The sequence below is a fragment of the Macrotis lagotis genome, chromosome 6 (assembly GCF_037893015.1).
Source record: "Macrotis lagotis isolate mMagLag1 chromosome 6, bilby.v1.9.chrom.fasta, whole genome shotgun sequence".
NCBI classification, from domain to species: domain Eukaryota; kingdom Metazoa; phylum Chordata; class Mammalia; order Peramelemorphia; family Peramelidae; genus Macrotis; species Macrotis lagotis.
The window spans coordinates 203,505,351-203,518,573 of record NC_133663.1 but is presented as its reverse complement, the minus strand read 5'-3'; the positions used below and the strand labels follow the sequence as shown (position 1 = coordinate 203,518,573).

Genomic DNA, 13,223 nt, shown 5'->3' with positions numbered 1-13,223 from the left:
GATAGCAGGTTATAATCTCCACAAAGGTTCTAGCCCTCTCTGAGTTAGTGTCTTTTCCTTCCAAGAATTTTTCTGTATACCCTCCTTTGGGCTGGCCTTTCTTCATCAGTCGTGGTGATCAGTCTCCCTATTGTCAGCTGAGCTGATTATTCTGCTGGGCCTCAGCCTGAGGCAGAGGTTGTCTGTGTGTTTGTTCCCAGAATAGGCTTCAGCTGAAATGGAGGTGTAGACTCTGAGTTCCTCCTGACCCAAGGGGCTCAGGGATCATCTCTGCATCTGTCCTGCTCAGGAACTCTCCCTCCATCCCTGCCAGCAAGCTCCAAGGGGTCAACCCCACCACTGATGCCTCTGCTCCCTAGTAGACCCAAGCTCCCGCCGTTGACCAGGCCAGTCCGTTTCTCAAGCCCTCTGGCTCCCAGGCTATAGCCCCACCACTAATCAGGCTAATTCGCAGCTGATCCAGGCTCCCAAGCTTTCACTGGTCCTGTGCTCCCAGCAGAGTCCACCCTCTGTACCCGGTCTCACCCATGATTTCAGAAGACAGATCCTGCCATGAATGTTCTTCTCCTGGCTTTTTTTCCCTGGGTGTTGTCAATTGAATTTCTGTTAAGAAGTTTGTTTCATATTATTTATAAGGGAAGATAAGGAGACTTTAGACTTTGTGCCTGTCTTCTCTCTGCCATCTTGTCTGGAAATGCTGATTGTATTTTTATATGACTACTAAATGAGTATAACTTGAAAAATGAGGCACCTTAAGATATTTCATGGAAGATTTCATTAATCACATTTTTAACATAGTGTATAAATATACTCCTAGGTGTGTATATATGATATATATGTATACACACACATATATAATAAGCATTAAAAGTTTCAGCTATTACTCTTACTGGTATCATATTTTCATTATGATTCAAGGCTAAGAGCTTTTTAAATATTATTTAGTATATCCCTTACTATTCTGGTTCTTTGACTTTTAAATCACCTTTAATATTAAGGTATCATTTACTGGATAATACTGAGAGAGTGACCATGCCATTGAAAGCCAGTTTGCTGGAGTAGTATTGCTTGATGTTATTTGCATGTCATATAAAGCAAGTTTTTAATTAGTTAATATATTGCTATGCAGTCATTTAAACATGAGTTCTAATGATGTATCTTTTCCTATCATTTGTCTTGTCATTTAAATATCTAAACAAATTCTGCTTATAAGTTTGCATGCTCTATTTTTAAATAAATATATATTCAAGAGAAAGGAAACCAAAGGAAGACAAATAATTATATATCTAGTATGTCAAAATATCAACTGTTCATAAAGAAGGTAAAGATTTTGGGGGAAAAGTCATTACAACTATTTATGGTGCTAATGCAGACTTTTTTAAGTGAAGAAACTGGTAAACTTGAATTATTGTTAGTTGCAATAAATAATAATTTCTAAAACTCATGAGGTTGATTTCCAAGATTTTCCTTTGCATTAACAGCATTTTTAAAAAATCTATTTGTCAGGTACTTTAGTAGGTGCTGGGTTAAAAAAGACAAAAGAGAGTAAACTGTATTCTCAAGGAATTTGCATTTTAATGAGGCAAGCAGCATGTTCACATTAAGTGAATACTCTTATACAAACATCCAGATATGTACACAAGTTACACACTAAGTAAGTTTAGGAAAGTAATAGCAATTAGTGTAATCAGAAGATTCCTCATAAAGGTGGTGTTACTTTAGCTTAGTTAAGAAGGAAACTTAAGATTCTAAGAGGCAAAGGTGAATAGGAGTTGTGCCTACTCTAGAATAAGGAAACAGAACAGAGATAATCATGCACAAGACTATCACATGGCTTAGACTAAAAGTATTTTTGAAAACCTGAAAGATGACTAGAGGTAAATTACAAATAACTTTTATGTGAAATTGTTTGCATTTTAAAAAATGTAACTTTTTTGGATGTTTCATATAATCAGACATTTGAGCAAGAGATCTTTTTTTAAATTCTTTATCTAACAGAGAAGAAGAGGAGGGAGATTTTACCACAGATAAAATAACGGATTATGGAATGGATGTTGATCCATTTATTGTCAGCCCTTTTCGGCCCATTAATGAAGTAATCATGGAAGTATGTATAATGACAATGGAATTTTTGTTTTTAAGCCAAATTCCATATAAAAAGGTTTTAGAGGAACATGGAAGGAAAGTCATAGAAATGGTATACTGTATGTGAACAGATAGCTGATATCAAAGCCAGAAAGACCTAGTTTTGTTCTGATATATAGAGGCCCTGACATATGCAGGGGGAAGTCACTTAACATCTAAATGTTCAGCCAACTCTTAATGATACTTCATTACAGAGAGGTTTTTGCCTTGCATTGGCAGAAGTGCCTTCCTCAGTGGGAGATCTGTATATACTAATGAAATAAATCATACTCCCAGAACTTTGAAGGTGGAAAGTATGCTTGTCAGAAAGAACTGAGAGTTAAGTGAAGCGAAATGAGGGAATGAATGTAATGTGTACAAACTCCTGCCATTGCCTCTTATATTTCAGAATCATGTTATTCTTCTTAAGATATTAAGTATTCTGTCTTTCTGCTTTCCCTCTGTCTTGCTGATGGTAAAATTTACAAATTTTTTAGGTACATTGAAAACTACTATATACATTCATGTGTCTGAATATCAGTTTGGGAATATAATTTTAGTAGCCTAAAATTTTTACTGATACTTATTTATAGATTGAATTCTTTGAATTTAATTTAATTTCTTTGAGTGTGTGTGTGTGTATGTGTGACATCTACTAGGACTGAGATCTTACATAACCTTTTGTATATCTCAATAACTTCTTGTTCTTGGCAGCTTCTAGTCTTACTTTTCTCTTCAATCTCTACATAGACTGATGTGGTCCATGTTTTATTTTAATGTTGGGTGACTTTTTCTTCCTAAAACTTGGTTCAAAAATATCTTCTATGAAATAGCTAGTGTTTTTCAAAAACAGCTATAATGAAAGAAGGAATACATTCTTATTAGAGTTTAGTTTCACTTTCTTGGGGTTATATGGAGTGTCTTTTATCTCTTATTTCTTGAAACGTTCACATTTTTAAAAGACTGAAATTTTTCCTTTTTTCTCTTTCAGTTTTTATTAAGACTTGCTCCTTTAGATTTTTATAATGACATTAAACACATTGTACTAGTAAGGGTGCTGTGTTTTGCTTTTGTTAGAATGAAAGAAAAAGCCAGGGGATGGAGATGAAGCTGGGCAACCTTCTCCTGAAAACAGGCACAGAACAAGCAGAACATTCTGAGACACAAAGTCAGGTTGGCACCAGTAGCCAAATAAGAGAAGGCTGTCCATTCAGTGATTCTTCCCCAGGGACAGCATTACCAGAGCACATGGAGAAGGAAAATGTCACAGAGCCTCAAAAATGTGAAAAAGACCACCTTGGTAATAATTCTGCTATGAAAATAGTAACTTAATGTTTATATCATGTCTGGTAAGCATGGTATCTCTTCACAAATTTCTCTTCTGTTTTCATATTATTTTCTTTCCTACTCTCTTTCTTCAAACTCTTTGGATGTATGTATAACTTTTTTTTAATAAGAAAAAAGGGCATATATGTTAAAATTTCCCTATCAGATAATATTTTCTCACACTGGTTTTTATTAGTCAAACTTATAAATATGTATTATGCTATATTTTGACACTTATTTCTGAATTTAATATACACAAGTTTATTAATTATCAGATTTGATGAGAGTAAGGCTGAAACAATTCTTACTTCTTCCCTTCCTTCCCTCTACTCTAAGAGATAATTTAGCTTATTCTGCCTCACTCTTTCTACTTCTCTCAGTATAATTCTGTTTTTTCCACCTCTTAATTTTTACTTAATCATCACATCAAAGTCAACTTATTTCCCTACTGTCTAATAGAGGCACAGTTCTTCAGAGTTACAAATATACATTTCCCATGTGGAGATGTAAAGAAGTTTTAACCTTTTAGAATAGTATGTTTTCTTTTGTTTTGTTTTTCCTTCTTTAGTATGTTTTTATAAAATGCTTCTATTTAGTCTTGTATTTGAAGATCATGGTTTCTGTTCAACTCTGGTCTCTTTATTAAGAATGTTTGAAGGTCCCCTATGCCATTTAATGTCCATAGTGTTCCCTGAATGATTATTCTGAGTTTGACTGTATAGTTAATTCTTGGTTGTAATCCAATATCATCATCTAGGCCCAGCAGTCTTTAAATGTTAGTATGTTCTATATCCTTTCTAATCATGACTGTAACTCCTGATATTTGAGCTGATTTTTTCTGGAGGCTTGCACTGTTTTTCTCCTTGATCTTGGACTTCTGGAATTTGTCTACAATATTCCTTAGAGTATTATTTTGGAATCCCTTGTAGGAGGTGATTGTTGGATTCTTTACAAGACACTTTTATCCTCTTGTCCTTTTCTTGAGAATAAGTTTGTGTCTGGGCTCTCTTTTGATACTGGCTTTTAGGTAGTCCAATGAGGTTGCTTAAACTAAGAAGATATTGAAGATATTAGGATCAAAGCAAGGGAGCTACAAATTGATTGGAGTTGTCAGTAAGGGTAGTAGATTCAGGGTAGGAATCTTCATTTGTGGAAGACTAAAATCTTTCTCCACCTTTGAAAGTCACCTGGTGACTTTACTTGACGTAAACCAAATTAGATCCAACTCCTGGTTCCAACTGTTCAGCAATACACCTTTCCAAACTTAGCAAGGTAAACTTCAAAGTCAGAAAACTTTTTTTCAGGATTGTCCTAAAAATCTTTTTAGCTTGGTGTAGGACACAGAAGAACATGAATTTTGTTTTCTGGCATGCAAGGCCACTTCCATCTTCAGATGAAATATAAGAATAGAATAATGCATGAGTACCATGGTTTGAAAAAGTTTGTTATTCATCTTCTTATAAGGTTAGAGTTTTCATCTTGCTAATTAACATATGCTTTTCATATTATTTATATTGTTTAGATGTCCCTATTAAGGAAAGTAAGAAAAGGAAGTTCAAAAGGCATCACTGTGTTACAACAATGAATGCTAGCCAATCTGATCCTCAGACTGTAAAATCATCTCCACATCCACTACCTGGTGAGTATTTGGAACAAACATTCTGGAACAGTTTTTAAGTCCTCAATCAGCAGGTTTTTGTTTTTTGTCTAAATAATATCAGTCATGGTGACCCACTCACAGAGGATCTTTATCCTCACATCCTCACAGAAAACAAGAACCTAATTTTGTGAGTTTTTCCTCAAGTTCTCTGTTAAAGATCTTTGAAGATATATAATGCTAAATTGTTGAGTAACTTGGAATAGTGTTTTTCAACTACCATTTATTAGAGCTCACTTCTGTAGCCTTGTTTGTATAATGTTGACACATTGACTAAAAGTTTTTTGATTAAGTCTGGAGTTAGGGTACATTAGGTGAGGAATTCATTGAACCCTCTGAGCCTGCAAGGTTCAAGGGCAATGAAGAGAAAAAAATAATAAAGGTGCATAGACACATAATAGAGCCCACTGGTCAATTAAACTTATTACAGAGGGTTAATGATTCTTTAAGGGATGTGACCAGTTGGGTCACAGGTCACAGCAGTACTATTATATACACTACTGTGTAGGCTGCTACCCAGATGAGTCAGAGAGATAAAACAAAGGACAAGGGTTTTTGAAATACACTTTCTCTGGTTGGAGGAATAGGGAAGGTGTGTATGGAGTGGTTAAAACCTAGTTTGGGAGTGGGTAAAGGCTAGGGTGAGGTAGTATGAGTAGTAGCCACTGTAACTGCCACCAAAGGCAAGTTTACATGACCAAGATCAGGCATATCTAACCATTGAGTTCAGTATGGCTTAGGATTTGCACAGACATAGAGAAAGATATAGGGATACCTAAAGGGGGTCTGTTATCTGACTTACTACTAAATGGGGTTTACAAAAGCCAATACAAAAGGCAAAACACTTTAACAGTACAATAAAATGAAAATATTTGTGCCCAGTACAAAACAAAAATGACAGTATTTCCCTATGCCCTGATCTCCCTTAATATTCCCCCTCAAACTTTTTGAGCCCAGATTCATCTAGGAAATAGGACAAAGGTCAAAGTCTTCTGTAACCTATTTCAGAACTGGAGGGGGGCATATCATTAGGCCTCTCTCCTATCAGAGTCATTTGAAGGGGAAATACATTCTAGCCTGAATTTCTTGGAGGCAGCATCCAAAGGAGGTGGACTGTCAGTATCAGGTACAGGTTGGTATTCAGTTGAGGCTACTAGTTGTAGACCTTCTGCTTACATCTGGAGGAAACAAATTTGACAAGAAGTTTAAAATGGAGAAGGACCAAATAAAAGCTAAAGGAAAACAATGAGAATTAGAACAAGTATGGGGGCCAGTAGGGAGAGAAATTGGGAGCCCCAGGAAGAGGAAGTGGGAGTGGGCAGGATGGAAGGTTGGGCTTGCATGTTGCCTCTTGTAAAACTTCTTGGTGTAGAGTTCCACTTTATGGAAGTTTCAGCATGTATTGGCTAGAGCACAGAAATCTCCTAAGAATCAAGGAAATATTCATGAGCAATAATGATTTTCCCAAAGAAAGTTTACCAAAGAGTTTAGTGTCTCTCTTGTATGTCAGAAAGGGCCTGGGATGTCTCATTAGCAAGGAGTGACATAGTGAGTGGTAGGTTAGAGATAATAGCTTTGTGTCTCAAGTCTCCATAGAAGGGGAGCAAATATTTAGTCAACTTAGACAGATATCAAAGGATGTTTTCCCAAAGCCCACATTTTGCCTGAGGTTATGTGGAACAATCCCAAAAGGGAGGGATTTTATCCCCTTTCTTTGGCTATAGCCTGCTCCTGAGAGCTGTAGGAGGGGGAGGAAGATTCATGGAGCTGAAGAATTCAAGAAGCAGGTGTGATGGACTGTCAGTCAGCCTTTTGTCTACAATTCTGTCTGAATCTAGGGGCCTCTACAAAATAGGATTGAAAACTTCTTGGACAGAAGTAGATTCAGAAATTTTTTAACATGTTTAAAAGAAAAGTTCTTTGCTGTGAGGTATCCTCTTTCTTTTGATATATGTGCATGAAAACCTTAAAGTCATATTTTGGACAAGTAAAAAATGTTTTTCCTTTTGTTTTCCCCCAATTCCAGTGCTCTGGTAAGTGCTACTAACATAGCTTTCTGGAAAGAGGACATAGGTGGGAAGCACTTTAGCTTCTTAAGTGTTATGGAGGCTGACAAATGCACACCCTACTTTACTTACATGTGCTAATATGAAACCGAACCTATTCATGTTCCAGTCTTCATCTGGATACTTGAAGGGAAAATCCCTTAAATCAGGTCAACTGGAGAAGGCTGAATCTAAGGTTCCTTGTATTTATGAACTAGACCACCAGATGATGTATTGTTTGAGTTGAGGGATGCTGGGATAAGAGTGAGACAGAGCCAGCAAGTTAAGTCAGAGGTGTCTGGGAGGGGAGCTAGATATGTAACTAGCTTACCCCTGGATATGGATGATGGCCTTCAGTTTCCCGAACACACTGCACCCTGCGTGGGGGTACGACTTCTACAGGTTAGTCCAAGCAAGTTTGGATGCTTCCTCCATCAGAACAGCTGCTGCAACCAGAGCCCAGGGGCCTGACAGCCATCCTGAGACTACTGGATGCACCTCTTCTGAAGCTACTGGTCTGGGATCCAGTGCTTAAAACCTCTCTCATCAACATACAGAGTGAAAGGCTTCTCTATGTTAGGCAAAGTTAAAGCAGGGGACATGATGAGATTAAACAGCATCATCCCAAAAGGTTTTGCTTCATGTGGAGCCCAGTATAATGGTACATTGTTAGGGCCCTATGTTGAATCATAAAGAGTTTTTGCAGTCTTCTCAAAATTCGATATCTGCAGAATTCACAGATTCCCAAAAAGATGTGTAGCTGTTTTTTAGTAACTGGGGTAGGGATAGACAGAATTGTTTGCTCTTTTGTGTGAGAGAATGGGAGGGTTGAGTGAGCTCATGACCCAAATCCTTCACAGACAGAGAAGCTATTTGTACTTTGTTAGAGAAACCCAAGAGTTTAGGAATTTAAGGTCTGTCTTATAGTTCTCAGAGCAGTTTCTTGAATTGGCTACAGATGAGAATATCATCTACATACTGAATGAAACTGTTGTCACTAGCTCTAAGTCTCATCGATCCTTTCTTCAAGTCTGGTCAAACAGGTAAGGGCTATCTCTGAAGCACTGGGGTAGTATTCTCCACTTTAATTCTTGTGGAGATTTGCCAGGTAGGATCCATTCAAAAGCAAAAATAAGTTGAAAGTCCTCACGAAGTGGAATGCAAAAGATCCAGGGTGGAAAATTACTTTGTATCCCCTGGAATTTGGGTAAGGATGTTATTATCCTTGGAACAATAGGCTATATTGGCACAATTACCTCATTATTAATTCTAAAATCTTGTACTAATTGAGATTACACACTTTTTCAAAAAGAAATAATGGGGTTATTTTAGGGCAACTCAAGGGAACCATTCATCCACATTGCAGAAAAATTTCTATCAGTGGTTTTAACTAATTTCATCTTTCAGGTTTAATTGGATATTGCTTCTTTTGAGAGAAGGTGTTAGAGTCCAATATGAACTGAAACTTGGGTGGCATTAGTGACCCATCCTAGTATTCCCTTGTCTCAAACCTCTGGGCTTACCATGTCCCAAATGTCTAAGAAGTAATGAGATGGTCTTTAATGGACAAAGGGATATGGGAGACTTAACAAGAGAGAATTGGGTTCTCAGTTTCACCCAATGAGAGATTAGCTCATGAAGGGAGAAAAAGGGATGCTAGGATAAGAGTGAGACAGAGCCAGCAAGTTAAGTCAGAAGTGTCTGGGAGGGTGTCTGGCCATCTTGAAATAACAGGTCCTCAGACTGACCTACCAGGTTTTCCTCTCTCTCTTCCTTCAGTCCCCATAATCTTATTGGTTGAGAGTTAAGTTCAGGAGTATGACTTAACAGAAGTAAGTTGCCCCAGTTTCTATGAGAGTATTGATAAGTTGAACTTCCATATCTACAGTAACTGGGCTGGGTGTGATGAGAGTCTGGCTGAGAGTCCTGTCAGTCCTCTGGAGAAGGAGGAAAGTCAGGGCCCAGGGAAGAGCCTATGAAGACTTGAGTTTGGCGGACCTCTACTGTCACCCAGGCTGCCTACAATAGTGGTCTAATTCCATTCTTGTCCCATGTCCTAGAGTTCCATGGATCAGGCAGAGATCCTGATCTTATTGATTATCCTGGGGCTGATCCTCTTGACAGCATTCTACAAGGTATTTCTTATTGGGGGCTTAAAGGTCAAGTTTCCTCCAATGGGACACAACACAGGTTGAAGGGCAGCTCTCTGGTACACAATGAGACCCGCCATGTTGTTCTAGTTCTCACAGTGCCCATAATTAAGCATGGTAGAGCCCAGGAGCTAGAGGCTGCCCAACCCTAACAAAGTCTCCAAAAACAAATCTTCCCCAAAGAGGATCCTTTGAGCTCTAGCTGAGAACTGGAATGCCACCTGTTGGGAAGTGTACTGTCCACACCCACCCACAGGCCTTCCACCAGCTTTCTGACTGGACAGGATGGGAGTGACTACCAAGAATATAGTCCTGTCCCCTGGGATCTGTCACTCTGCCTTAATTCCTGGAGAAATCCTCTGAAATTCCCACTGTCTCAGAGTTTCTCTCCTGCTAAAACCTGGGAGCAAGTTTGGAAAAACTTTAAGCAAAAGGAAGCTAGAGCTGAGATGATGGAGGCAAGAGATGGATAGCACTCTTCTGAAAACTTATCACAGAACAAAAATAAAAGGCTGAGACAGAAATAGATATTGGAAACAGCCAAAGTAGAGATGGCTGCCATTTCAAAGACCCTTCCCCAGTGGCATCACCAGGGCACATGGAGAAGAAAATGGGATACTGAGCCACACCAAGGTGAAAAAGATCAACTAGGTGAGACCTCTGGTATGAATACAGTAGCTAAATGTTTATATCATGACTAGAATTAAAATAACTCTTCACAAATTTGTCATATATTTTCATTTAGTTTTCTTCCCAAGGTTTTTTGTTCAGATTGTATGTTTATGGATGATATATATATATATATGTATATATATATATATATTTATTTATTATAAATGTTGGACAATATTTTCTCAGACTGAATTTGTTGGTTAAATATATAAATATGAGTTATATTCTAAATTTGACTCCTATTTTTCAATTTTTGTTAAGGAAATGTTCATTAATTGTCTGCTATACACAGAGCACTGGTCTAGGTTAAGGAAAGCTAAAAGTCACCTTTTACAATATCATCATTGATTAAAATGGGTCTAACAAATTGGGATACACTGAGATAGAGTCACAATTCCTTCATTAAAGTATAAAGTATAAGTATAAGAATTCTTGTTAAAGTGTACAATGTTCTCTTCATATTGATCCTTTTATTATCATCAGTTCATGTAATTCTTTCCTTTGATCTCTAAACTTGATGCTATTCATAGTTTCTTACAGAACAGTAATACTCCATAACATTCATATACCTTGTTTTATTTAGGCTTTTCCCGATTGATGGACATGCTTTCATTTTCGTATTCTTTGTCACTACAAAAAGAGCTGCTATAAATATATTTGATCTTATGGTTCATTACACTTGTTATATATTTTACTTGGAATGGGATCCATGTACAAGTATTATTCTCTATACTTCTGGTCTTTTTATCAAAAAAGTTTTAAAGTCCTTTTACTTTATTTCATTCATTGAATGTCTGTCTTTTCTTTGGGAAAATATGCTGAATTTTGGAGGATAGGTATTTCTTGGTTGCAATCCAAGGTCCTTTATCTTCCAGAATGTTATTCCAGTCCCCTGATCCTTTAATGTTGAAGCTGATAAAAACTTGTGTAAATTTTATTGTGCTTCCTTTGTACTAAAAGTGCTTTATTGCCTGCTTGCAGTATCATCTCTTTTAATTGAGAATTCTAGAATTTAGCTGTGATATTCTGGGATCTCTTTCTGAAGGTGTATTTCAAGGACTATTTTGTGGTCTTGAACTAGTGTTCAAGGTTTCCGTGGTAATTTCCAGAAAGATATTTTCCAGACTCTACAGTTGGCTTAGGATTTGAGGTGGACAAATAATTCTTTAACTATCTCTCCTGAATCTCATTTTTAAGTTATTAAAACACACTTTTTTTCAGCCTTTTGATTTTATTTAATGTAATCTTGTTGTCTCAGAGTCATTAGTCTTTTTCCAATTCTAATTTTTAATATTTTATGTTCTTCAGTTAGGTTTCACTTTTCCTTTTTCATTGGTTAATGTTATGTTTTGATGAATTATCTTCTTTTTCCATTTGTTCATTTTTACTTTTAAAGGTATTGACTCCATTGGTCAATTTTTTTTTATATAATTCTGTTGCTTAAGTCTCATTTCTTCTTTCCATTTTTCTTCTTCTCTTTTTTGGTATTACAATTTTTTTTTATCTCTTCCACCAGATTTTGGATTTGCATTCAATTTATAAACTCCCACCAGACTTCCCATGTAGGTCATTTGTCCCTACTTTCTTCTTCTGAGTTATTTTATCATTGCTATCTGAGTAGTAGTTTTCTATTGTCAACACTCTTGTTCTTTGTTTGTTGCTCTTTTTGATAGTTGAGCTCTGCTCCTGAGTTCCAGGGAGTGTAGTCCCAAGCATTTTGTACTGGACCAGGATCTAGTTCCCTGTCTCTTCCCTTGGCAAGGTGTTGCCCATGCGGCCCAGGCACTACCTCTGTAGAGGTTTGTTTCCTCCCTGCCCATGATTGGCCTCTGTGTGGTTTGTTCCCTGCCCTGTCCTTTCTGTTGCTTCAGTGTTCCCAGGGCTCAGACCTTGCCTGGGTTTGGGCCCCTCTCTTTTGGCCTGCTCTCCATCTGAGCCAGGACCTGGACTGCTGTCTGGCTGAACATGAGCCTGGACTGTTGTGTGGCTTGAAGCCAATAGCTGGGTTTCCTGCTCTCCTGCCTAGCTGGGGGACTTTTCCCCTTTACCTCCTATGAGATAGAACTTAATTTTTTGGTTTTTTTTTGTTTCTCTGCTTTTGCAAGGCAATGGGGTTAATAACTTGCTAAAGGTCACACAGCTAGGTAATTATTAAGTGTCTGAGGCCAGTTTTGAACTGAGGTCCTCCTGACTGCAGGGCTGGTGCTCTATCCACTGTGCTACCTAGACAGATCTTCATTGAAGATCAATCCATCATGTCCAGGGATGAGCACTTGTTTGTTCCTTTTTGGTGGGATCTGTAGATTTCATCTCTGTGAGTGATCTTCAAAGTTGTGTAGGGAAAAGCTCAAGTAGCATGCTAACTCTACACTGCCATCTACTTTAATACTGTTTCTAAGAGAAGTTGGGGAGGGCAGAGCTCATGTATTTCCTGACTGTTCTCTGTCATCTTGGCTCTGCTCTTTTAAAAAACCTTGAGTGCTGCAAACTAGGTTATAATGTAATTGAGAAATGTTTGATAAAATAAAAATGTGATACACTACAAAGAATGTAAATTTGTAGTTTTCTAAGTAAATACATGATTCCTGGGAAATCAAGTACTATTTTGGTATGTGAGTTTGATATCACTGACTTTATCTGGACTATATTGCTAAATACAATTCATACTTTATTGGATGAGTTTTGTACATGTTTCAATATATTTAGAGAAAACATTCTAATTAGTTACAGTTCATCTCTACTAAAATCCTACATTGGTCTTAGCTTTTATTTAGATTAATATAAATTGACAAAGGCTATTCCAATTGAGCTTGAACTGTGTCTGGTAAGTCTTGTCAAACCTGAATGACTCTGAGTGTGAACCCAGTGATTGACTGTGTACTTTTTATTTGTCTGAGAGTTATAATTGTATTCTTCTAGTTCTTTGAGAATTAGGTTCTTGTTATTGGATTGTGATTGAATTCTCTCTTAGTGGAAAGATTAATCCCTCTAATGAAATTTCAAATTCTTCAAATACTGATGTGAATGTAGAATCAAGCCATCCATTCAAGACACATGGGAATGGCATTTCCTTATCACCTGAGCTAAATAGAATTTAAACCTCTGTTTTCACAAATGGGCAAGCATGTTTCTGGTTGTCTTAAAAGGGATAATCAATTCCACCTGTGATCTTACTATCCATTGCAAAAGCTGAAATACATCATGAAACAGGTTTTTCCATGTAGAGGTGAATAAGTACAAATGTTTTAA

The 13,223-nt window shown here is 37.2% G+C and overlaps 1 protein-coding gene across 1 annotated transcript in view; it reads left to right on the top strand.

Annotated features, from left to right (window-relative positions):
* The window catches only part of LOC141492312 (ADP-ribosylation factor-like protein 13B), a 63,615-nt gene that overhangs the window by 35,432 nt on the left and 14,960 nt on the right, over nucleotides 1-13,223 (top strand). The window contains exons 6-8 of the mRNA XM_074192782.1: nucleotides 1,999-2,107; nucleotides 3,202-3,424; nucleotides 4,973-5,089. Coding sequence (XP_074048883.1) covers nucleotides 1,999-2,107; nucleotides 3,202-3,424; nucleotides 4,973-5,089 — 449 coding nt within the window. The remainder of the gene's footprint in view (nucleotides 1-1,998; nucleotides 2,108-3,201; nucleotides 3,425-4,972; nucleotides 5,090-13,223) is intronic.